Source organism: Lepidochelys kempii, chromosome 5 (genome assembly GCF_965140285.1).
Source record: "Lepidochelys kempii isolate rLepKem1 chromosome 5, rLepKem1.hap1, whole genome shotgun sequence".
NCBI classification, from domain to species: domain Eukaryota; kingdom Metazoa; phylum Chordata; order Testudines; family Cheloniidae; genus Lepidochelys; species Lepidochelys kempii.
The window spans coordinates 24,497,821-24,523,477 of NC_136384.1; the positions used below are offsets into that span (position 1 = coordinate 24,497,821).

General features: G+C 41.4%; 1 protein-coding gene across 5 annotated transcripts; it reads right to left on the bottom strand.

The window, feature by feature from the left end:
• Positions 1-460: 460 nt before the first annotated feature.
• Positions 461-24,842, bottom strand: AMACR (alpha-methylacyl-CoA racemase). 5 transcript variants are annotated; one of them, XM_078852725.1, is made up of 8 exons: positions 24,492-24,842; positions 20,410-20,553; positions 18,549-18,709; positions 11,545-11,634; positions 11,050-11,236; positions 5,956-6,071; positions 4,844-4,890; positions 4,294-4,453 (listed from the first exon to the last, which is right to left on the bottom strand). In XM_078852725.1, exons 1-7 carry the CDS (start codon positions 24,739-24,741, stop codon positions 4,873-4,875), a joined length of 966 nt encoding a protein of 321 aa, XP_078708851.1. In that variant the 5' UTR covers positions 24,742-24,842; the 3' UTR covers positions 4,294-4,453; positions 4,844-4,872. The 5 variants fall into 5 exon arrangements, with proteins under 5 accessions (XP_078708850.1, XP_073199795.1, XP_078708853.1 ...); XM_078852727.1 differs by lacking the exon at positions 5,956-6,071 and having other exon boundaries at positions 4,255-4,453; XM_078852726.1 differs by lacking the exon at positions 4,844-4,890 and having other exon boundaries at positions 4,255-4,453.
• Between the last annotated feature and the right edge of the window lie 815 nt (positions 24,843-25,657).

Below are 25,657 nucleotides of genomic sequence, written 5' to 3' on the forward strand. Positions count from 1 at the left end.
CCCCAAAACTTGCACTCCCCTGGCTTTAAATGATCCACACAGGTTCTGCTGTCTGGAGGACCTCGGCACACACCCGAGGGGGGGTGGTGGTAGAGATTTGCTCAAGAAATCACCTTTCCTGGTATGATTTCAAAGCACTTTACAAAGATAATTGTTATCACTGGCTCATAACTTGAAGTGCCAGAGCTGGGAAACAGAACCCAGATCCCTTGACTTCAAGTCCTGTGCTTTAACCACAAGGCCTTGCTCTCTAAAGGGAAAGGAAAGTCATTTCAAAAGTTTCCTTACCTGTTACTGATCAGGGATTATACACTGAAGGGATATTCCACCATTCATGTTTGCTCACATTTTGCATTTAAATAAACCATTTAGGGCAGAGACCATACTTCTTGTACCGAGTACACGACAGGCACTCTGATAATTTAAAGGAACTCTGTCAACTGGAAAAAAAACACCACACTTCTATCTGAATATTTTGTATTTATTATTGTTACAAGATCACTAGAAGTGAAAGAGCTATCTGAGCTACCAAATACAGGATAAATTAATCATAGAAATGTAGGACTGGAAGGGACCTCAAGAGATCATCAAGTTTAGCCCCCTGCACTGAGGCAGAATGAAACGAATCTAGACCATTTGTGACAGGTGTTTGTCCAACCTGTTCTTAAAAACCTCCAGTGATGGGGATTCCACAATCTCCCTGGAAAGCCTAGTCCAGTGCTTAACTACCCCTAGTTGGAAACTCGTTGCTAGGAAAGTTTTTCTTAAATCTCTAACCTAAATCTCCTTTGCTGCAAATTAAGCCCATTACTTCTTGTCCTACCATCAGTGGACATAAAGAACAACTGATCACCATCCTCTTTGAAAAAGCCTTTAACATATTTAAAGATTTATCAGATCCTCCCTCAGTCTTCTTTTCTCAAGTCTAAACATGCCACGTTTTTTAATCTTTTCTCATAGGTCAGGTTTTCCAAACCTTTGATCATTTTTGTTGCTCTCCTCTGGACCCTCTCCAATTTGTTCAAATCTTTCGTAAAGCGTGGCATCCAGAATTGGACACAGTACTTCAGTTGAGGCCTCACCAGTGCCCAGCGGAGTGGGACAATGACATCCCGGGTCTTACATACAACATTCCTCTTAATACACCCCAGAATCTATTAACCTTTTTTGCAACTACATCACGTTGTTGATTCATATTCAGTGTGATGCACTATAACCTGTAGATCCTTTTCAGCAGTACTTCTACCTAGCCAGTTATTCCCAATTTTTGTAGATATGCATTTAATTTTACCTCCCTAAGTGCAGTACTTTGCATTTTTCTTTACTGAATTTAATCTTGTTGATTTTAGACCAATTCTCCAATTTGTCAAAGTTGTTTTGAATTCTAATCCTGTCCTCCAAAGTGCTTGCAAGCCCTCCCATCTTGGTGGCATCCACAAATTGTATAAGCATATGCTTCACTCCATTATCTAAGTCATAATGAAACGATTCACTAGTACCAGACTCAAGACTGACCCCTGTGGGGCCCCACTAGATACCACCTCCCAGTTTAATAGCAAACCATTGATAACTACTCTTTAAGTACAGTCTTACAATAAGCTGTGCTCCCACTTTAGACTAATTAACTCTCCCATTTTTTTTCCCAATTAAAACAGAGAAACCCACACCACTCAACTATAAACTAGGTCAGCACAGGTAACAAATAAATTGAACTGTGGGACAGGAAAGACCTGGAATATTTTGTCTGTGCAGCTCTTTATAGATAGTTGAGGTCTCAATGTTTTGTTTCTACTATCTGTCTGTAATAGTACGATCATAGAATCATAGATTAGGGTTGGAAGAGACCTCAGGAGGTCATCTAGTCCAACCCCCTGCTCAAAGCAGGACCAACACCAACTAAATCATCCTAGCCAGGGCTCTGTCAAGCCGGCCCTTAAAAACCTCTAAGAATGGAGATTCCACCACCTCCCTAGGTAACCCATTCCAGTACTTTACCACCCTCCTAGTAAAATAGTGTTTCCTAATATCCAACCTAGACCTCCCCCATTGCAACTTGAGACCATTGCTCCTTGTTGATACAATGGTGGAAAAGTATAAGCAATACAAAGCCTAGCAAAGATCTGCCAAAAGATGTCTGGGACTTATTTCTGCATCCATTTCATGTAGAACTAAATCAAGGTAGACATTTTCATTAGTGCTAAGAAATCAAAGGTGAAGTTGCTTCAGAATCTCTCAATTTATTGAAAGAGAGTCTAAAGAAAAACTTCTTACATGAAAAAGTAATAGGTCTGAAGTGAAAACTGAAAATTTCAGTAGAAATCTGTACTTGATATATCAACACCACTGATCAGGTTTATATCTGAATTAGGGATCTGTTCCAAAATCCAGTGAAGTCAATGTGAGTCTTTTCATTGACTCCAGTGAGTTTGGATCAGGCCCTAAATATACACCATAGATTGTTTCCTCAACTTGATCACATTTATAATTCCCTGGCTTGACCAGAAGGATCTGAACTAAAGTAAATTATTATTTGATCATGGATATGGATTAGAACACTTTCAGACAAAAAAAATATCTTCCAAAATGTGTTTAAAAAACAAGGATTCATTAGGATTATCATCATCCAGGGACCCAATGCATCTTTTGTCAAATTTGTCTAATTTTTTTTTTATCATAACCCTGTGTTTATAAAAGTTTTCCCAAGCCCATGCAGCCATTAAGTACCAAAAGAAAAAAAAGTTTTCCACAGCAGTAATGTTGACTACACAGAGGCCAGATGAGTTACAGTATACCTCAGTTTTAGTAAATACTGAATGTAATCCCAAAAGAGCAAACACCCCCAATGAGCATTTAAGGTCTCACTAAAATATTCTGATGCGTCATATTCCAAGTATAAATAAGGAAAACGGTTACGAAAATACTTACTCTTAGAGGCCACAGCCTTTTTTAAAGTTAAAGCAACTAGACCACATGATGCGCGGACTGTCTGACTTTAAAACAAACAAACATTCAAAACCATTTGCATCCTAGGTGCAGAGGCACTGATACAACATATCTGATCCTAGAATGCAAATGGTTTTGAATTGTGTTTTTTGGTTAGCTTTTTAAAGTCAGACAATTAGTGCACCATGTGATCTAACTGCTTTTGGAAAAAATGCATAAAGCTGCCAATTTAAAAGAGGTTGTGGCATCTATGCAATACCGATTGTGGTAACTATTTGCTTTATTTATACTTAGAATAAGACATGCCAGAATGTTTCAAGTGTCAGGAAGTTTCAAATGGCCACTTTAACTTTGAAAGAGACTATGGTCTACATGCAGTAACTATTGTTTATTACTCATATGGTTAAACCTATTTTCCATTTTTTCACAACCGGATGAAAGGGCTGCTTATTGGCAGACACTTTAATATATCAAATTTCAACCCAGGGCAATTTTTCCAGCCAAATTAAGACTCCAAATGTCATGGGACTAACAGTACTACAGAAATGTAGCCAGGCGTTAAATATAGTTGCTCTGCCATGGTATTTTAATGAATATTCTGGGAGGATAATGCAAATGAATTTTATATCAATACTGTGAAAATACAGGCAAAAGAGCTCTCTCTCAAATTTATAAATGAACAACACAGCAACCTGTTTATGAAGTATAACAGTATTTTATAAAAATCATTGCCTTCAGCTAATTATAACATATATTAAAAACACAAGGATTAAAACAAGCACACATTTCCTATAATACACTTATTGAAGGAAACATTAAAAATGACATAAACCATTATAACAAGCAAATACTGCATATCTTTTCAAAACAAACACCCCCAGGACAAAATTTCAATGGTAACATTCTATAGGCATTCTAATCCAATTAGGAATACAGTTTGTATATTTAGTCCTCAATTAATCCATTAATTTAACAGTCACACACACACCCCGGCCCTGAAAAAGTGATGCTACATTAACATTTCCTCATGTAATTCCAACTTTAATGCACAAAATCTTATTGTGATAGTTTGAAACTTTTCTGATTTGCATGGCTAGATATTACAAATTTGCTTTTGGCTTATTGAATTCAATTACTTTTTCAGAGTGAAGTTTAGCAATCTCTTCCTTGGTAAAGCCAAATTCTAGAAGTATCTCTTCTGTGTGTTCTCCTATAAAAGGATCCCTTCTGGGAGATGGAGTAGCTGGAGTCCTTGAAAGAAGAGGAGATGGTCTAGGACTTATCTCTTCCTGATCATTCTTGATAAAAGAACTGCGCTCTTTGTTATGCTCGTGTAAGGCAACTTCATCCAAGGATAAAACAGGTGTCACACAGGCATCTATGCCATCAAAGATCCTGCACCATTCTGCTTGTGTCTTCTTGGAAAATATAGCTGCAAACATTTTCTTCATTTCAGGCCAGTCAGAGAAACTCAACTGATTGGGAAGCTTATCTGAATCTAGCCCCAGTCCTAAAAGGATAAAAACAAAGTTTAGATGTATTGTACTTTAGGCATGCTAATAAAAATAGAGTAAATGTTTTTTCTGCAGCCCATAGCTCACCCTGCTTCTCAAGCATATTTATTGCAGGCAGCCTGAGACAGCATAAGGGTCATGGCACATTAGGCTTCAGTTACAAGTGGTTTCAAAATTTATTACAGGGCACATAATTTGAAAAAGGAAAGGAAAACGACCATCCCTGGTTCTTGCCATTATATTAAAGTGCATCAGATATAGGCTCATAAAGACAGCACAAACTGGGCACAGAGTTAAGAGCTATATACCTTTGACTTGATAGCTCTAAAACAGAGGAAAAAATAATGTAGAAAAGATAGGGATAGAGACCCTATTGCCTAACAGACCTTCTCGATCTTTAGCTTCTGTGGTTCTATCATTTGTACTGTGACGCCTTTAACAAAAAAGAAATAGAAACATCTTTTTAAAATGAAACCTTCCTGGAAAATGCAGCAAAAATTTGGAGATCCCCTACCACTTTACTTTGATGCTACATCACTTTCTCCCATTTCTTTGCCTCCATTTTGCCTGCTAAGGGCTTGTCTACGCTTGAAACACTACAGTGGCACTGCTGCAGCGGTCCAGCAGATGGAAGAATTCTTCCATCAACCTAGCGCTGTCTACAGGGAGTCGGGGGGAGTCAACTTGACTACTCTGCTCGGGATGTGGATTCTTCACATCTGTGAGTGATTTAGCTGGGTCAATCTAACTTTTCAGTGTAGACATGGCCTTAGATTGCAAGCACTAGACTTCATGTCTTCCTGCATGTTGGAAAAGCACCAGATTGCACCATACAAATAAGAAAACCACACAAATCACAATTTTTTACCCATAACATTTTGGTGGAGAATTGCGAAAGGGAGAATATTGGTAAAAATCCTCAGTTATTGTAAATATTGGTGTGCACACCGCGAGCTCTATTGAGCTCGGCATTTCTATTTGGTTAACCAGCCTTCTGGCCTCCAGGAGGCAGAGGTAAAATATACAGAGCTCATATTACTAAGCTACGATTACAGAATCCAAGTCCTATTGTTCACCAAAGTATCAGGGGCAACAAGAAAGCCTAAGGGCCAGGCAGTGCTGCTCGCTGGAACAAGGAGTAGCAGGATCAGAGAATCTAGGCTGTGTCACTCGCTGACCTGTGCCAGGTGTGACGAGGAAATTTGATAAGCTACGATTTCAGAATCTAGGCTGTCACTCGCTGAGTAATACCAGGAGTGACAAAGAGATTGAAATACCCATGTTAAGATGTTTAAAAGAAAACAGGGTAAGCCAGTACCAGAGTGAGGAATGGAGTCAGAAGGAACTCCAACCTCACCTTTTGTTAAAGAAATTACACCTTTTAAACAAATCCTTCAAAAATCTGGGCACAGTCCTTGGACTAAATGAGCCCTAGCTGATGTCTGCACTATTTCGGACCTAGAAGATAGATTGGCTCAGTATATCCTCATATACAAACCTTGTCGTGCTGCCAAAAGAGATGCAGCAGCAATTTGGTTGTTGTGGGAGGCATGTAAGGATTCTTCCCTCCGCTTGTCTTCATGTAAAGGGGAAAAGGCATCTTTACAGGAAAAGCTAAACCAAATGGAAAAGGGAGCAGACAATTGGAAGGTGTTGGCTACAAATAACCAGAGTCAGCTGAAAGAAAAGGAGTACTTGTGGCACCTTAGAGACTAACCAATTTATTTGAGCATGAGCACACGGCTGTTACTCTGAAACAGAGTCAGCTGGAAATAGTGAAAGAGGCACTCCAGGAATGCAGAGAGAGAGAGAGAGAAAGATTCCTGGCAGACCAAGCTAAATCCTCTGAGAAAATTGAAAGAGAGACAGATGTGCTCAAAAGTATGGTAAAGAAATTAACCTTGAAGCAGGGAAGAGCACCTGCAAATCATAGTCATCATGAGTCACTAATTAAGAGTCTGAGACAAAAATTGGGCTTTGCCACTTAGCAGGTAGCAGCCATTAGAGCGGGTGAAGTGGGAGAAGGTCATATGTACGGCACCCCCAGCCATAATTACGAAGAGAAAAGAGAGTGAAAAGTTAACTCTGTGGAGGCTGGAGGGAATTAAGCAGTTAAACTTTGTGAAAATGTTAAAAAGGAAAAGTGTTAGAGAAAGAGAATTCTTGGTTTCTTTGCAGCCATTCTGAAGGAAAAATGGGCCTTTTTCCAAAGGAATGTGTGTAAATAAGCCAGGGAAAAATAAACTATCTGATTGAAATCATTTGACTATGGACAACTTAAGTCAAATTTGCTAAAAGAACATAAGGGGGTTCTATTGGAACTTAACTGCCTCAAATGTATAAAGGGAATGTAAGATGTAAAAAACAGAGCAGGGTGGAAGGGATGTTAAGGAAAAGAAAATGTGTATGTATCTGTCTGTGTGTGTGTAAATATGTAAAGTTCTAAGGACCAACTGGTTTTGTTTTTGTTTTAAATAATGCCACTAAAAATCCATTTGACACTTTAATTCAAAGTTGCAAAACTGGCAGACCTTTTTGCTAGACACAGGTGATTAGTGTTGCTTGGCTTTGGCATTTAATCCTTAAGAGGTAACTCAATGCTTTTCAAAATTTAAAATGTTTTTAAGTAATGGCTGCAGCAGGGCAGTCAAAATCAGGAGAACAGGGAGAGAGTCTGGATTCTTTTTATTTGCTTTTTGTAACAAAATAGCAGATAAGAGCTGTGGTAAAAGAATAAGAAATTAAAAAAGACCGTGCCCCTCTGAAGCACCAGCAGGGGTGAGGTGCTCAAAACAAAAAGAAGCAATGTTAGAAACACAGAGCCTTAAAATGGCTCTATGTAATCAGACTGTCACTTGGATAAAGAAAAAGAGGACTTGTGGCACCTTCGAGACTAACCAATTTATTTGAGCATAAACTTTCGTGAGCTACAGCTCACTTCATCGGATGCATTCAGTGGCATCGGATGCATTTATTTATGCTCAGATAAATTGGTTAGTCTCTAAGGTGCCACAAGTCCTCCTTTTCTTTTTGTGGATACAAACTAACACGGCTGCTACTCTGGAACTTGGATAAAGGTACATGAAAACTCTGTAAGCACAAAAGAAATAGTCACACCTTATGTAAAAATTGATATGGATAATGTTATAGAAGTTAAACTATGGAAGGAATGTGCATTTGCCCCAGAACATGTGCAGTGTATATTGTAGAAGGGGCAAAAGAAATGCAAACATACCATGCTACTGAATTAAAATGCTCGTAGGGCTCCAAAGGGAGCCATAACAGGTTGGGTTTTCTTTTTCAGATTGCTGTGCGTTTTGGAAGCAGAAGTTAAATATAATCAAAACTCTGGTGAAAGCTGATTGTGTCCCTTTTAAGATGTTCTCTATGTATATGAATCTCCCCACTGTATTTTCCACTGAATGCATCCGATGAAGTGAGCTGTAGCTCACGAAAGCTTATGCTCAAATAAATTTGTTAGTCTCTAAGGTGCCACAAGTCCTCCTTTTCTTTTTGCGAATACAGACTAACACGGCTGCTACTGTGAAACCTTTTAAGATAGAGAGTCTCTGAGCTGCTGATGGCTTTAAATCCAAAAGCAAGCAGGAAGTGTCTGTGAAAATGCAAATTACCTAACTGGTAAAGGAAGGAAAGAACTACCTGCAGCTCCTTTGTGCTGCTAAAGGACATACCTGGTCAGCAAACAAATTGTCTAAATAAAAGGATGGTATAACAAGATAACTTTAATACATTTAATGATAATAATGATAATAAGTACCCCTGTAACAATGTATATAGTGTGTATGATTTTTGGAAAAATTCTTTAAGATCATATTGTGCTTCTCAGCTATTACCTGTAAATAAACTTAAAGCTTAACACAGCAGGAAAAACATTATAAACTTGGTCTGCTGTATAAAAAGGGAAAATGAGGTACCCCACCTCATGGATGTAATGACTAAACAGTGGGATAATTTCCCCATAACCCTTAAAAGACAGAAGCCATTGAAACCTGGCCTGCCTATAGAACAAACACAGGAAAATATGGGGGTAATTCCTCTGTTTTGCCTGCAATCAGCAAGGATATTTGTAAAAGAAATATTTTAAGCAGTAATCTGCCACCCCAAAAGGGGTAGAAACATGTTCTTTGTGTCTTTCAGAAAATCAGGAAAAGCTGATGCCAGCAGAAGAGCAACCCAATACCATGAATCTACTGTCACAATAGAAATTGTGTTTTGTGTTCTATGTTTTGTCTTGTTGCTAGCACTGTTGTGTGTTTAAAAAAAATACTGCAGACCTGATTAAGAATAAATTAAGCTCTCTGTCCCAGCTACAGGACAGCCTAATACAAAAACAAAGGGGGGAAAAAAAAGATCACTGTTTGATACTTATCAGTACAAATGGATGCAGTATGTTTCTAGCATTGTAAAACCAGACCTGTTAATTGGTGAAATTGTTGTCAAAATTGCACACCAACAGTCTCTGGAGGCAAAGGTATGGAAGGTTAGCCCACTCCCCATATTACACATGGGATCCTTCTGGCTACCCCGAACCTCGAGCCAGTGGGCTGGAGTGGGAGGGAAGCTCTTGGACACTAGAGGTTGTACTGAATGGACTCCTCAAAAGTGGGTGTGCCTCACCTTTCCTGTTGCCCCAAAACCTTGTAGTAGGATCATGTACGTGGGATGAACTGGAATCACAAACTCAAATTGCCTCACAGTACCTTCTCTTGAATAGGCTACATAGAAAGTGACACTGACGATTAGCAAAAAGAAAAGGAGTACTTGTGGCACCTTAGAGACTAACTAGGTCTCTGTGTGTATATAATGTCTTCTGCAGTTTCCACGGTATGCATCCGATGAAGTGAGCTGTAGCTCACGAAAGCTCATGCTCAAGTAAATTGGTTAGTCTCTAAGGTGCCACAAGTACTCCTTTTCTTTTTGCAAAGACAGACTAACACGGCTGTTACTCTGAAAACTGACGATTAGAAATCTTAGTGTCAAAAGGAGGATTATGTTGGATGATATTAAAGAAGTTCTGTATTAAAATCACAAATGAGTTTGATTCCCCATAGTTTAAATTCCAGGGTATTACTAATTAAGAGGTCTCTTGGTTTTTGGTCTCTTGTTTTTACTGTTTCTCTCCCTCTCTGTGTGAAACTTGCGAGCTGCTAATTGTGTTCCTACATCCTAAGACAGAGTCTGTTCTCAAAGCAATACTTTGTAACAACTACTCCTCACACAGAGACTCCCCGCCCCTTTGTTGTATTTATCTCGCTTTGTTAACAATTGTGATTAAAATAGAGATAGAGGATGTGTGTGGATAATAACTGAATGATCAGGGAGGTGCCAGCCGAAGAATCCAGTGTCCATCAGCGGAAGAAGGCGTCAGGTGGAAACAACCAGAGGACCCCCCCCCGGAGGGCAGACTGGAATCCACGCAACAGCCTCAAGGATGGGAGAACCAAAGAACAACACAGAGCCATCAGGAATGTGCCATCTGCTGATTGATTCAGCAAAAGCATGATGAAGCAATTCCCATAGACTGGCATAGGAATAAATTTCTATAAAAATGGACTATAGAGACTGAGAACTTTGGGGTCTGATTCTGCAAACCAACTTCCAAGAGCATAAGCATTTGACCCTTCTCGTGTCTAGGCCACCTGGCCAGTGGCTTGGCACGAGCAACTCTCAGGCTGGTAACTAGGATAACAACCTTGCAGAACGTGTGTGTGTTTGTGTGTGTGTATAAATATGAAATTGAATGGAATGTTATAGCTATAACTAACTGCTTACTGTGATTCTTTCTGGATTCACAATAAATGTGGAGTCCCAGTCTTCTGACTAGAGAGAATGGAAAGGTCTATCTTGCACAGAAGGAACCACTGGGGAAGGGGGCAAGATGTGGGAAGCCAGGACCAAATCAGGTTTTAAGTGCAAGAGGAAAGTCTAGTGAAGTCTGGTGTTAATCATCTTTTATAAGTTTGTTACTTTACTTATCATGGATTTTTAGAAAAACTTGAATATAGTATTTGTCACGCTATTAATCTGTCTTGCAATCTGATGTCAGACACTACAAAGCTTTATGAAATTTGGCAGTACAAGTTACTTTACAATAGCCAACTTGTTTTAAAAAATCCAATTTAACCTTAAAAAGTGAAATGCTATTACAAACTATCTACACTGCAAGTGCATTTTAAAATAGTTTAATTAATTTCTTTGAAAAATTGAAAGGTATTTTTTTAATTTGCAGTCTAGCCTAAAACCTTGCATTCCACCCACAATGAGTTTTTAAAGCAGATTTATAACCCTTTGAAAATAGTGGTTTACAAAGAAATTGTTCAGTAATTCAGTCACAAAACAACACAGTAGCAAATCTCCAGAAGAAAATCTGTAATTAAAAATATATATTAAAAAAACCCTACCCATTCAAATGTTACAAAAAATATATAGTTTATTCAAACTGGTTTCAAAAGGTGGTTTGCCTGTATAAGAAACCAAATATAATGGATTTCATGGAACAAAGATATCAAATGATAACCACACTTGGCTGAGGAAAGGCACGTGTATGAACCAACTGCTGAAAGTTACTTACCTTTTACTAGCTGCTCATAGAATTGTGGCTCAATGGCACCAACTGCCATGAACTTCCCATCTAGGGTCTTGTAGGTCTCATAAAAAGGGGCTCCGCTGTCCAGCAAGTTCTCCCCTCGAAGTCTATTCCAAAGGCCTAAATTTTGTGATTTCCACAGGAAAGAACTTAGATATGCTGCTCCTTCTACCTTAAAGATTTATTTTAAAAAATAAATAAATAAATAAAAAGTTTAGAGTTACTGGTGAAATCGCTGGCAATTCCACACAAACAAGTATTCATAAACTTACAATTAAAGTTATACTTAGTTAGGATTCTGAATTGTAATATTCTTGTTAAATAGTTGGTTTAAGGATTATATCATTCATAACAATCTTGCCTTTAAAGTTATGCATGTGATGTTTTCTAAATTTAAAAGGAGTAAAAAGGAGCCCTGAAAGATAATATCAGATTGGCATAAGACATATTAATGTACTGGATGGATAATGTTTTTCTTACTTTATCAAGCTCCCAGTGATTCCAATAGCAAAGAAATGAGTTGTAAGGTGACAGGCCAAGCTCAGGTTTCAGAGGAACAGCCGTGTTAGTCTGTATTCGCAAAAAGAAAAGGAGTACTTGTGGCACCTTAGAGACTAACCAATTTATTTGAGCATGAGCTTTCGTGAGCTACAGCTCACTTCATCAGATGTTTACCGTGGAAACTGCAGCAGACTTTATATACACACAGAAATCATGAAACAATACCTCCTCCCACCCCACTGTCCTGCTGGTAATAGCTTATCTAAAGTGATCAACAGGTGGGCCATTTCCAGCACAAATCCAGGTTTTCTCACCCTCCACCCCCCCACACAAATTCACTCTCCTGCTGGTGCTAGCCCATCCAAAGTGACAACTCTTTACATAATCAAGTCGGGCTATTTCCTGCATAGATCAAGGTTTTCTCACATCCCCCCCACCCCCATACACACACAAACTCACTCTCCTGCTGGTAATAGCTCATCTAAACTGACCATTCTCCAGGTTTAAATCCAAGTTAAACCAGAACATCTGGGGGGGGGGGTAGGAAAAAACAAGAGGAAACAGGCTACCTTGCATAATGACTTAGCCACTCCCAGTCTCTATTTAAGCCAATTCATTTGCAAATTGGATACTATTAATTTAGGCTTGTTTCATGATTTCTGTGTGTATATAAAGTCTGCTGCAGTTTCCACGGTAAACATCTGATGAAGTGAGCTGTAGCTCACGAAAGCTCATGCTCAAATAAATTGGTTAGGCCAAGCTCAGTGGCTCTACAGGACAGTAACTGCCTCAGCACTTAACTGGCTGAGATAAGACTGCTTGCAGAAAATGTGAAGGAGTTCAAAAGATAAAACCTCTCTCTAGTTCTCAGTACCCAGAAAACTGAGATGCACACAGAGATCACTATGTTAACCTGCCTATTCTCCCACAGCTCTCTCTAATCTGTGGAGCTCCCTGCTTCTCACTGGCGAGCACACTTTAGGAACCCTACAAGATAGCAGAGATGGTGAGGGTGTTGACATATGGATGTAGAGCTCCGAGCATTGATTACAGTTACATCAAGGAACCCAAAAGGTATGTCTGACATTGAGCTTATTAAACTTATGTAAGAGGTCCCCTAAAAGAAATGGAAAGGTATCAACGGAATTGTTAGGAGTATGCACTGTGCCTTTAAGAGCAGAGCACATGTTACAGGGAACTGGGCGAGAGAAAACCCAAGCAGTCTGAAGTCAGGTTCAGCAGGTATGTAGCTAGGAGCACATGGCTCTCCTTTGTCTTATGTAACTCTGTTTTAGTTCTAATAAAGGCTTACTTCTAAGAGTCTAGACTATACCTTCTTCTTATGAATCCACAAACAACACATGGTACCAGAGTGAGGTAGAAGAAAGGACAAAGAAAAGTGGTGAAGAAGTCACCTTGGAGATAAAGAAACTAAAAGTCCCCAAAGAATTGAAACTCTCAGGTAATGCAGCAGACTCCTGGTCAAACAGAGATTATATATATGCATGCATGCATGCAAGCAAGCAGCTAGCTTTGGTGAGAAAGAAAACCAGCAGAAAATAGCAATCTTCTTAAATACTGCAGCACCTGAGGCACAGGAGTTGAAGACATGCATTACATCAGGCCAAGAGGGTGAGTTATGACACAACTGTGCAGAAATTTAAGAATATTGCATACCTAAAAAGAGTAACATTTGAAAGACACATGTTTTACCTTAGAAGACAAATAGAAGGATAATTTGAAAAATTTCTAAGAGCGGAAGCTAATGAGCCAAACCTGCAACTATGGATTAACAGATTCAGTTATAAGTAAGGCTGCGAGTTTGTCATGGATTCTGTGACTTTCCATGACCTCCGTGACTTCTGTGAATTTTTGTTTACTGCCTGAGAACCTGTCCATGACTTTTACTAAAAATGCCCGTGACTAAAAAGTAGCCTCAGTTATAAGAGATCAAACTGTAATTAGAATCAGAGATCCAAAGCTGCAAAAAGGACTATAAGAAGATCTGACTCTCACTTTGGATAAAGCAGTAAGACTGTGTCAGGCAGCTGATATCACTCTGAACAGAATAAAAAAAAAACGGAAGGAAAACAGGCCACTGCCACTCTGAATAGAGTAACAAGAGAGAGAAAAAACTGGCAAACAGTAACTCAGTATGGAGCAAAAAAACAGAGAGAAGCATAAAACAAGTAAAGCACAAGAATTTGCAAGGGGCAGCTTCAAGGACTGCACAAGATGTGGACACAAACACAGGCCTCAACAATGCCCAGCTTTTGGTAATCGCTGTAATATTTGTAAGAAATACAATCATTTTACCGAAGTCTGCAGTCAGGATCAACAACTGCAGAAGAGGAAGCAAAGCATGCATGCTGATGCCATAATCCAGAGAGAGCACAAACAGCAGCACAGAAGAGTTCTATCTAGGAACTGTATTTGAAGAGGAAGGAACAGATGAATGGACAATTTCTTTAGAGACTAATGGGACTCTAAACAACCTGCAGATTGGATCCTGGCGCTCAGATAAATGTTTTTTCAGATATTAATGTTAAAAGGTTAAAGAAAAAGACAGGGAACATGGCAACTAACATGTTAAACTGAAAGCTTGCAACAGAGAACTCTTTCCTAGTAGAATGACAGGTTTCAGAGTAGTAGCCATATTAGTCTGTATTCGCAAAAAGAAAAGGAGTATTTGTGGCACCTTAGAGACTAACAAACTTATTTGAGCATAAGCTTTCATGAGCAACAGCTCACTTCATTAGATGCATTCAGTGGAAAATACAGTGGGGAAATTTATATACATAGAGAACACGAAACAATGGGTGTTACCATACACACTATAAGGAGAAAAGGAGTACTTGTGGCACCTTAGAGACTAACCAATTTATTTGAGCATAAGCTGTAGCTCATGAAAGCTTATGCTCAAATAAATTGGTTAGTCTCTAAGGTGCCACAAGTACTCCTTTTCTTTTTGCAAATACAGACTAACATGGCTGCTACTCTGAAAACTGTAAGGAGAGTGATCACTTAAGATGAGCTATTACCAGCAGGAGAGCGGGGGCAGGGGGGAAGAAAACCTTTTGTAGTGATAATCAAAGCCTAATCACATTAGCCACACTATCAGAGGCTCGTTCACCTGCACATCTACCAATGTGATATATGCCATCATGTGCCAGCAATGCCCCTCTGCCACGTACATTGGTCAGACTGGACAGTCTCTACGTAAAAGAATAAATGGACACAAATCAGACGTCAAGAATTATAAAATTCAAAAACCAGTCGGAGAACACTTTCTCCTTACAGTATGTATGGTAACACCCATGGTTTCATGTTCTCTATGTATATAAATCTCCGCACTGTGTTTTCCACTGAATGCATCTGATGAAGTGAGCTGTAGCTCACGAAACCTTATGCTCAAATAAATTTGTTAGTCTCTAAGGTGCCACAAGTACTCCTTTTCTTTTTCCTAGTAGAGGTACATGAGTATTAGAAGTGAAGGTAAAAGATCAAAAAGAACAGATATCCTTTGTAATAGTTAAAAGAAATAAAGCCCCTTTAGAGGGTTTAAAGACATGCCAAGCCCTTGGACTGATCCAAAGAGTGCACATGGTGGAGGAGATAAGGAACAGTATCAGGATGTTTTTGAGGGCATAGGAAAATTAGCAACTGAATATAGAACTGAACTGACAGAACCAAATTATCCCATCATACAAGTCCCTAGAAATATTCCTATAAGTATGACGGAAAAAATCTCAAAAGAAGAACTTGATCGTTTAGTAACAAATGATGTAATTCGAAGAGCCTACAGACTCACTAGCAAATAGTAGGGGGGGAAAGAATAGAACACTGAGATTATGCCTGGATCCTAAGGAAGAACAACAACTATATCAAAAGAAAACACTTTCAGTTATATATCAGGGAAGACATTTGGGGGGATATGGCTGGTACAAAGTATTTTACTTTTTTAGATGCAAAATCTGGATTCTGGCAGATTCCCTTAGATGAGAAGAGCTCCAAATTGTGTACTTTTATTACACCATATGGAAGATATTGCTTTCTCAGATTCCCGTTTTGTCTAAAATCTGCTCCAGATATCTTTCATAGAGCTGTGCAGCAAATATTTGAGGAAACTGAAGGCACAAAAGTGTATATAGATGACATTTTCCTCTGGGGCAACACAACAGAGGAACATAATTACAGGTTAGAAGCATTGGACAGGGTTAGAGCAGTAGGTCTGAAGCTAAGCAAATAAAAGTGTAAATTCAGGCTCAGAGAAATAACCTATTTAGGAGAAAAGTTAACTTTATTGATCCTAGCAGAACACAAGCTATAACAAATAGCCCACCCAGAAAATAAGAAGAAAGTACAAGGATCCATAGGAATGGTTAATTTTGTTGGTAAATTTATACCTAATTTGGCTGCACAAACCAGCAACCTCCATGCACTCACGCAAAAGAATAGTCAATGGACAAGGGACGCTAAACTGGACAAAGAGTTTGTCAACCTGAAACAATTGATTCAGAAATCCCCTGTGCTAAAGTATTTTGACCACAGAAGACTGACCAGCTTGTTCACTGATGCCTCCAAAGGCGGCATAGGGGCAACATAGCTACAAAAATATGACTACCACTGAAGACTAGTGGTGTATACATCCAGAGCTCTTACAGAACAGAATGCCACTATGCCCAAACTGAAAAGGAACTTTAGCCCTAGTGCATGTTGTAAAATATTCCATGTGTTCAAACAGACCATATCAATTGCAATTAAGGGGTTAGTTGACACTCCGCCCACAGTATGACGACTGTTTTTCCAGCTCTAATTGTATAATTTAACAATTGCATATACTCCAGAAAAAGAGTTAGTGGTAGTGAACACATTGTCCAGAGCATTTGATAAAACTGTAGGAGAAAGAGAGGTGGAGTCAGACATAGTGCATGTCAACCTGATGAAAAAAAAGAATTTTCTTGTCTCAGAAAGGAAGTGGAATGAATTTGCTGAGGCTACAGCTAATGAGGAGACTTTACAGAGGTAATTAAAGCTATTACCACAGGGCGGCCAGGACATTACATACCAAGTCCATATTTCCAGTTCAAAACAGGTCTGTTACTGATAGCATATTGTTTACAGGAAACAGAATAGCAGTGCCCAAGATATAAAAAGCTTACAAGCTCACAAGAATACATGAAGGACAGATGGGCATGGAGAAATGTAAATGCAGAGCCAGAGAGATACTTTATTGGCTACAAATGAATAATAAAATAGGAAAAAACAGTTAAAATGTATTAAACGTGTCAAAAATACCAACCTAAACAGAGAAAAGAGCCTATGTTGATAAACAATGAACAGTTAAGGGCATGGTCTAAAGTTAGTGTGCATTTATTTACGTATGTAGGTAACGACTATGTTTTGATTTTGGATTATTATTCTCACTAACTAGAGATTGTTATATTAGAAACTAGTACATCAGAATATGTTTTAATGCGCTTAAAATCCATATTGTCCAGGCATGGAATCCCTGAAAATGGTCAGTGCTTTGATGGACGTGAATTTAAAACATTTGCTAGAAGAGTATGGGTTTAAGCACATAACTTCAAATCCCAGGTATTCTCAATCCAACAGTTTTGTAGAAAACGGTGTGAAAATCGTTAAGTGACTTTTGAAAAAGGTCGCTTGGCAGGAAGTTGAGAACAAGACTCCCTTTTGGCGTAGACATGACAAAGGGCACACTAATCTATGAAAGACTGAAATGCTATGAAAAGTCATTGTGGGGACATGAGAGGAAGTTAAAAAACTATTTCCTCTTTTCCTCCTTAAGAAAATCCCACCACCTGAAAGAGTTCTTAATATGATGCAAATGTCTGTAATAAGTAATGTGCCCTTTAAACAAAAATAGGTTAAAATGAAGTGACAGTTCAAATATTGATAGGTTGTGGTATTAGTTACGTTTAAAAAAGAAAAATCTCTTTCCATGGGTCAGAGTTGGAAGTGGAACCAGACTCATCTGTCTCAGATTATTATTTAACTGTCTTTGCTGCTGCTGCTGCTGATGGTGCATGTATGTGCTTTATCAGCACTTTCCTATGTAATGTCTGTTCAACTGAATGGAACATAATGTCCAAATGACACTACCCATTGTATTACTATATTTTTAAGAAAGGTCAAGTTTTAAACTAAATTGTACAGTGTTCCTTTTTAAAAAAGGAAAAATTAATTTGAAAACACTATTATGGAGGCACCAATTGTGGCTCCATGGCTAAGGTTGTCTTCTGTAAGAGGTTTAAAGTGGGACGTACATTTTTGTTTTTTTTCTCCTTTCGATGAGAAATTTCAGTGTTCATTTTTAAGTCCTCTGAATTTTCTGTGTAGTTTTTGTTTATTTTAAAAAAATCATGAAAAGAAATCAAAGTGTTTGAAACTCATCTGTTGTTGAAATTCATCCATGGCAGTCTGACTTGTTTTTTGGTTTTGTTAACTGATATATTTTCAAAAGACATCGTCTATCTAAACAAAAATTGGCAGACAGATGAAACTTTGATAGATCTGATGCAACAAGGAGACTTTTTAAAAAGTAATTTTAAGGATTAAGGGTCATTTTTTGCCATTATGCATCATTTTGGGTGCATGTGAGGCATAAAATCTTCTCATGGCATACCACCTTCCAACACATCCTACCACATCATCATCTTCAAATAATCAGATTGAGAGGAGGTAGTTTGTTAAAGGGTGTGTCAGACACTGGCATCCACGGGCGGCAGAGGTAAGATTGCGGTCTATTTTCTGTGGTGTAAAGGAGTTAGGGCAGTGGCAAGGTGTGATAAGACGTTTGCCGGTGGGTGAAGGAGTAGAGGTGTCCCATTAGGTAGCTTAACTTTTCATTTCCCTAACTCCCAGTGCTATGCCTTACCAACAACTTCATCCTTTTTCCCTTTTGTAGAGTTAGAGTTTAAAAACAAAAAACTACAAATAAACAAATTTCAAAAACTTACCATACTTGCATCAACGACTTGCCCTTTGCCAGATTTTGTACGTTCATAGAGGGCCATAATTATACCCATTGCACACATGACACCTCCACCAGCAAAATCAGCCAGAAGATTTACTGGTGCATAAGGATTTTCATCTTTTCTACCAAGTTTCGACAGCACACCTGAAAAACAGTGCAAAAAGCACATAAATTTAATCAAAAAGTGTATGACCATTAATGTTAGAAAAATGAAAACTAACATTTCTTCAATTTATATACCTTAACCAAGGTAACTACAGCATCCCCTACATTCCAAGAGAATCCTCAGCTAGTGGTTTAAGACAACATTATGGCCCCTTTACACTGCAGGAGTGACAAAAAAGGGCTGAAGCAGAGCCAAGGATCTGGCATTGTTTTTATTTGGGAAGGGGCTTCTAGAGTGCTAGCACTCTTTGCTCCCCTAAACAGCCCCCTTACCTTCATTTTGCTCTCTCGTTTCCCCTATAACGACTCTCTTTCCCCTCCTCCTGCCAGTGGGGCAATGTGGAGTTTATCAGCCCTGCAAAGCCACATTCCTCCTAAGCCATCAGCCTAGGATCTGAGTCCTGCAGCTGAAGCAGTGTACAAATTCAATGCATCCTAAAACACTGCCTGGCGCTGATATATTGTTTAAGTAACTCACACACCAATGTGTGTTTTCTAAAGTGCACACAAGTTGACACATGGTGTTAAGAACTCCACTGAGCATGCATGCAGAAAACTTCTCAATAACTAAAATCTGCCATTCAACAGTCGAATCGGTGTCATAAGCACCAGTACATGAATATATTAAATCTAATTTGGACTTTCCAGGACAAGTCATTTTTGGGTTACAGCAAACCAAAACCATAAGGAAAATTTCCAAAACATGAGATCACCTCATTTTTGAGCAGTCACACCTCCCAAATGCCTTGTCTAATTTGTTTTAAACTTGGCAGAAATAATCTATCTGGCATGCCTGTGACATTTCAGGCAGATTGGTTTTATTTTAGAAAATAGTTTGCCAAAAACTAGGATTATCATTTACTTTGGGCTGTTCTGGCAAAAGCAGTTTGAGAAATACTAACTCGGAATCACATAAGAAGTGTACTGCTAGATCTGTAAACATTCCATACACTTGTCTGATATTTTTGCCAACAAACTCTGATAAAACTTGATTTGTTGAAAAAAGAGTTAATTGGTGCAAAAGCATATTTTACATTTTCTAATTCAAAGGACCCCTCTGCCCCCCCAAAAGTGTGCAAAAATACAGGTGTTGCTAGCTGAGGTTTTCTTCTTGCAATAGGCTGCCAAGTTACGGTAATAGCTGCCAGGAACCACACAAAATGGTACTGATTAAAGCGGATTTAGGAAGAAAATTATTTTAGCAGGCAGTGTGGACTTTGTTCTACAGTCCAGCAATATTAAAGTCAATAACATCACTTTGTTAGCTACTTTCCTCTGGGCTGGCATTCAACATAAGGATATGTACAGCACTCAGGCAAGACAGAGCTCACAAAGGGCCTGGATCCTGCAGCTTTCACTTACCTCAATAATCCAGTCTCACACAAGTAAACCTATTGATTTGTAGTTTCATGGGACTAACCATGCAAGGATTGCCCAGGTGAGTAAAGGTTGGGGGATCAGGCCCAAAATGAAAAGATAAACCTGAAGACTATCATAAAATTATATTTACCTTTAAAAAAAAAAGAAAAAACTTTATCTAGATTTTTCTTCTTTTATCCTCTTTTACCTGAAGATGACAACACTCAGGTAATTTAAGCCATGTACACAAAGTACCTGCTAATACAATTCTTAATTAAAGCAAAAATAAAGTTAATCTAATAGGAATTTTTACAGCTTACCTGACAAAGCCAAATAATTGATGTCATGACCTGCAGACTTGGCATATTTTCCTGACTGGCCAAATCCAGTAAGTCTAGCATAGATAAGTTTTGGATTTTCCTTCAGAAGGACCTTTGGACCAAGACCAAGTTTTTCCATGACACCTTAACAGAAAAATAAAATGTTTAATCCCAAATCAAATTTTTGCTTTTAATCTAGATTCAAAACAAACTTGATTTGAAATGAAAAACAGTAAAATGCATTAGTCATTATGAACTTGAATTAAAGCTAACATGCTGATTATGTTCAAAAAAGCCTAAACTACAGTAGCCATATTAAAACATGAATTACCAATATTTTTTAAATTAATAATGTACTAAGTTTATTTTATATGTTGAATGCATCAAATATAAATTTAGTGTAAAAGTAGTTTAAATGCACTTTGTTTCTCCCCAATTTCAGACCCTTCATGATCATTCTGACCAATTTCCTCAACTGTGGACCACTGAACATAGCTGAACCAAAGAGACAGCTCCCAGGAGGTCACGCACCATAGTAAAAAGAAAGGCAAACTTTTGGCTAATACACTCCCCCATCTTTACAAGGCTGAACCTCTGCACAACTTTCTCAGGACTGCTTCTGTCTCTTATCAGAATATAACTCAATGACATTTTCCTTGCTTACCTGCCCAATATATTTCCCCTTTCCTTCAGTTTTGGCATAAGACACTCCATTTTATCCTTACGTTGGCCTACCCATCTACTACTATTACTTTTTATCTATCATAAAAACAAGAGCAGACTGGGGCAATTATACACAGCAAATGATTTGCAGAAACTGTACAAACAAAAGTTTCTTCTGTAGGTTCAAGCTCAAGAAACTTTTGCAAAATTAAATAAATGTAGGTTTGGTCAGTTTTAATTTACAGGGATGAAAAACTGTATAAATTCACATTTTGAAATGTTTTCCTCCCTTTAGCACCCAACCCCCACAAAAAGTGTCTTGTTTTTGTTTATTTTTTCCAGGTGAAATGTTTAAGCTGTGTATAATTTGTAAAATGGACTTTTATCTGTGTTTAGCAAATTACAGATAAACTTTGGTCAGAAGTATGTCTGATAAACAGTGCTGACTCCGCAGAGCTACACGATCTGATATGGAGGGGAAAAGAGAAATACTGGATTCTTAATTCTTAAAATTGCTTTCATACCTTCTTCCACATTACATTTTATGAATGGAACACACCTTCCCCAAATTAATCTATAAAATCACAATCCTATCATCCTTCAACTCCTTGAAGACCCAGGTCCAGCATGACACTGACTGAGAAGTGTCAACTGATAATGGCTAGGCAGAGAAACAGAGAGATTTGCTGGTATGTATGTATCAGCATACCATCATGTATCAGCATCTGTTTAATAATATATATATAATTATACAGGTCTGGATCTTCAAATTTCCACCTGCCCTGAAAGGTGAACTGCATTGAATAACAGCAAATTCCTAAACGGACAAAAATAAATCCACCCCTTCCTGCAAAAATGAAATTTTTAAGTTCCATGACGGTATATTATAAATACAAATTGGATCCACCCACATGAAACCATATTGATGAAGCTTTGCATCTGCATAAATGCAGTTGAAGGATCAAAGTGTAAGAATCTTAATCTGGAAATAACCAATTTTAGCTCTGTCAATGTTAACTCAGTATTGTAAAGCACTTTCAACATAAAGAGAACTATTATGAAGTCAAAAACATACCCTATTTATAGACCCCTTTTCTACGACCAAAGTTATAATACAGCCTCACAAAACTGTTGTGACAATTTACTAGACAAGGCACAAAATTTATTTGCTTGCTCTTACCACCACGGACAGATTTTCAAAAGCCCAACTCCAACAGATATCACAAAGAAACTAACTGAAAGCCAATGGGATTTGGATGCCTAACTTCTCTTTGTGCCATTTAAAATCTCCCCACGTATCACTTGGGCCCCAATCCTACAACTGGTTCTATGCCAGAAGATCCAAACCAGTGTTGAGACAATTTCAGGACCAGGTCCATGAGATGCATTATCTAGCTATAGAATTACAAAGAACCACAGATGGAAATTTACCCTTAATAAGACACTAGTCTCAACTCATACTTGCACCCATATTTAAACTTTGTAACTAACTTTTTACAAAACCAAAGGACAATAGAAATTTCCATTATATTAACTGTACATTTCCAATGGAATTTGTCACTTTAACCAAACAATCCCACGGCAACCCAAACATTTCAACACAGAAAATGTGAAACTAAAAATTAAAATGAAATTGGATTCATTGATTTCCACTGTACAGCCTATGAGAAAAAAAACACATACAACACGTCAAAACCCAGGAATACACAAAGAAAAGCACACCAGATTTAAGAAGTTCCCAGTTTTAATGTTCACAGGTGTTATTAGTAACACAGATAAATGAGCTGATTTACAATGATTGATGTTTAAAATGATAAAGTGACCCTTTAGTCCTAAATCTGGTATGGCCAGAACACAGCACATGAATACTTCAGTGAATCCTTAATCTTTAATACAGAATTGCAGCCCTAAGGGAACAACAGGCATCAACATGTGACATGCAACTTGAAGCTGAGCCTCCTGCTAAAACTTGCCATATTTGTGGATCAAGGGGTTAGGAAACAACAGAGCATGCTGGACCTGTTGTCTCCACGGGAATTGCACCTCCATATTAAAAACTAACGCCCCAGACATACAAAGCTTCACATGCTTGATAAACTGTACACACTGGGTGTGCAAGTGTTTAAGCCATTTGTATGTGTATGCATGTCTTTGCAGGGTCAAGGCTGAAGCATGCCACAATTTGCCCCATTATACATCCATTGGGGTCATCTATGGGCTCCTGGACAATTGTCAAAGTTGTTTGAGGCTTAATGGGCCATTGTTTGGATAGGATACTTTAACCCTAAACTCTATTCTGTGGGTTGTTGTGTCCCATAAATCTGGGTTTGCCCCATGACATTTGCACCAACCACACTATTTTGCATCCAGCCAGTTGAGAGTTGTCATTCCCTAACAGCAGCTCCTATCTCCCACGTGGGGCAACGCTACCTGACTACTGCCCTCTATTCACCCGTCCTTCCTCCTCTATAGCAGCATCTTCCCCAATTTTACTCCTGGCACCCAGCCCCCATTCTGCCTCTTCTCCCCTGTAGAGCATCCCCAGGATCCCTTCCCTGGCACAGCACCCCCACCTCTGATCCGCCACAGACACACCTAAGCCTTGCACCCTAGTAGTCCCCCAGTCAGCAGGACCCCTCCCACCAGAGGCACCCATCCCCCTCCCCGCTAAACCCTGCGCCCAGGGACCCTCCCACCAGTGGCACCCATAGCCCTCCCCCGGCAGCACCCCGCACCCCTCCCCCCAAACCCTGCCCCAGGTGCCCTCCCCCGGCAGCACCCGCACCCCTCCCCCCAAACCCTGCGCCCAGGTGCCCTCCCCCGGCAGCACCCGCACCCCTCCCCCCAAACCCTGCCCCAGGTGCCCTCCCCCGGCAGCACCCCGCACCCCTCCCCCCAAACCCTGCCCCAGGTGCCCTCCCCCGGCAGCACCCGCACCCCTCCCCCCAAACCCTGCGCCCAGGTGCCCTCCCCCGGCAGCACCCGCACCCCTCCCCCCAAACCCTGCGCCCAAAGGTCCTGCCGCCGGCGGCACCCGCACCCCTCCCCCCAAACCCTGCGCCCAGGTGCCCTCCCCCGGCAGCACCCGCACCCCTCCCCCCAAACCCTGCCCCAGGTGCCCTCCCCCGGCAGCACCCCGCACCCCTCCCCCCAAACCCTGCCCCAGGTGCCCTCCCCCGGCAGCACCCGCACCCCTCCCCCCAAACCCTGCCCCAGGTGCCCTCCCCCGGCAGCACCCCGCACCCCTCCCCCCAAACCCTGCCCCAGGTGCCCTCTCCCGGCAGCACCCGCACCCCTCCCCCCAAACCCTGCGCCCAGGTGCCCTCCCCCGGCAGCACCCGCACCCCTCCCCCCAAACCCTGCGCCCAAAGGTCCTGCCGCCGGCGGCACTCACCCGCCCGCCCAGGCCGGCCCCTCACCGTGGCGGAAGGGCTCCACGAGCACGTCCGCCCCCCGGCAGAGCCTCCTCAGCGCCGCCGCGCCGGGGCCCTGCTTCAGGTCGAGCGCCAGGGAGCGCTTGCCCCGGCCCTGCACGTCGGCGTTCATGGCCGAGCGGGGGCAGCGATCCACCCGCACCACCTGCGCCCCGAAGTCGGCCAGGATCATGCCGCAGAGCGGGGAGGGCGCCAGGCCCGCCAGCTCCAGCACCCGCACCCCGCGCAGGGCCATGGCCGCGCCTGGCTCCGCCGCCTCCTGCCGAGCGCCGAAACATCGAGCGGCCGCCGCGGCCCGGCCCCCAGCGGGCCAGACACCCGGCGGCCGGCGGCCCCGTCCGCCTCCCGCGCGGTCCCCGCCCCCCGCCAGGAGCGGGCAGGGCCCTCGGCACGGGGATGGGGGGAAACGGGGAGACTCAGCGGAAGGGGGAGCAGGTCCCCTCGGCACGGGGATGGGGGGAAACGGGGAGACTCAGCGGAAGGGGGAGCAGGGCCCCTCGGCACGGGGATGGGGGGAAACGGGGAGACTCAGCGGAAGGGGGAGCAGGGCCCCTCGGCACGGGGATGGGGGAAACGGGGAGACTCAGCGGAAGGGGGAGCGGGGCCCTCGGCACGGGGATGGGGGGAAACGGGGAGACTCAGCGGAAGGGGGAGCAGGTCCCCTCGGCACGGGGATGGGGGGAAACGGGGAGACTCAGCGGAAGGGGGAGCAGGGCCCCTCGGCACGGGGATGGGGGGAAACGGGGAGACTCAGCGGAAGGGGGAGCAGGGCCCCTCGGCACGGGGATGGGGGAAACGGGGAGACTCAGCGGAAGGGGGAGCGGGGCCCTCGGCACGGGGATGGGGGGAAACGGGGAGACTCAGCGGAAGGGGGAGCAGGTCCCCTCGGCACGGGGATGGGGGGACACGGGGAGACTCAGCGGAAGGGGGAGCAGGTCCCCTCGGCACGGGGATGGGGGGACACGGGGAGACTCAGCGGAAGGGGGAGCAGGTCCCCTCGGCACGGGGATGGGGGGAAACGGGGAGACTCAGCGGAAGGGGGAGCAGGTCCCCTCGGCACGGGGATGGGGGGACACGGGGAGACTCAGCGGAAGGGGGAGCGGGCCCCTCGGCACGGGGATGGGGGGAAACGGGGAGACTCAGCGGAAGGG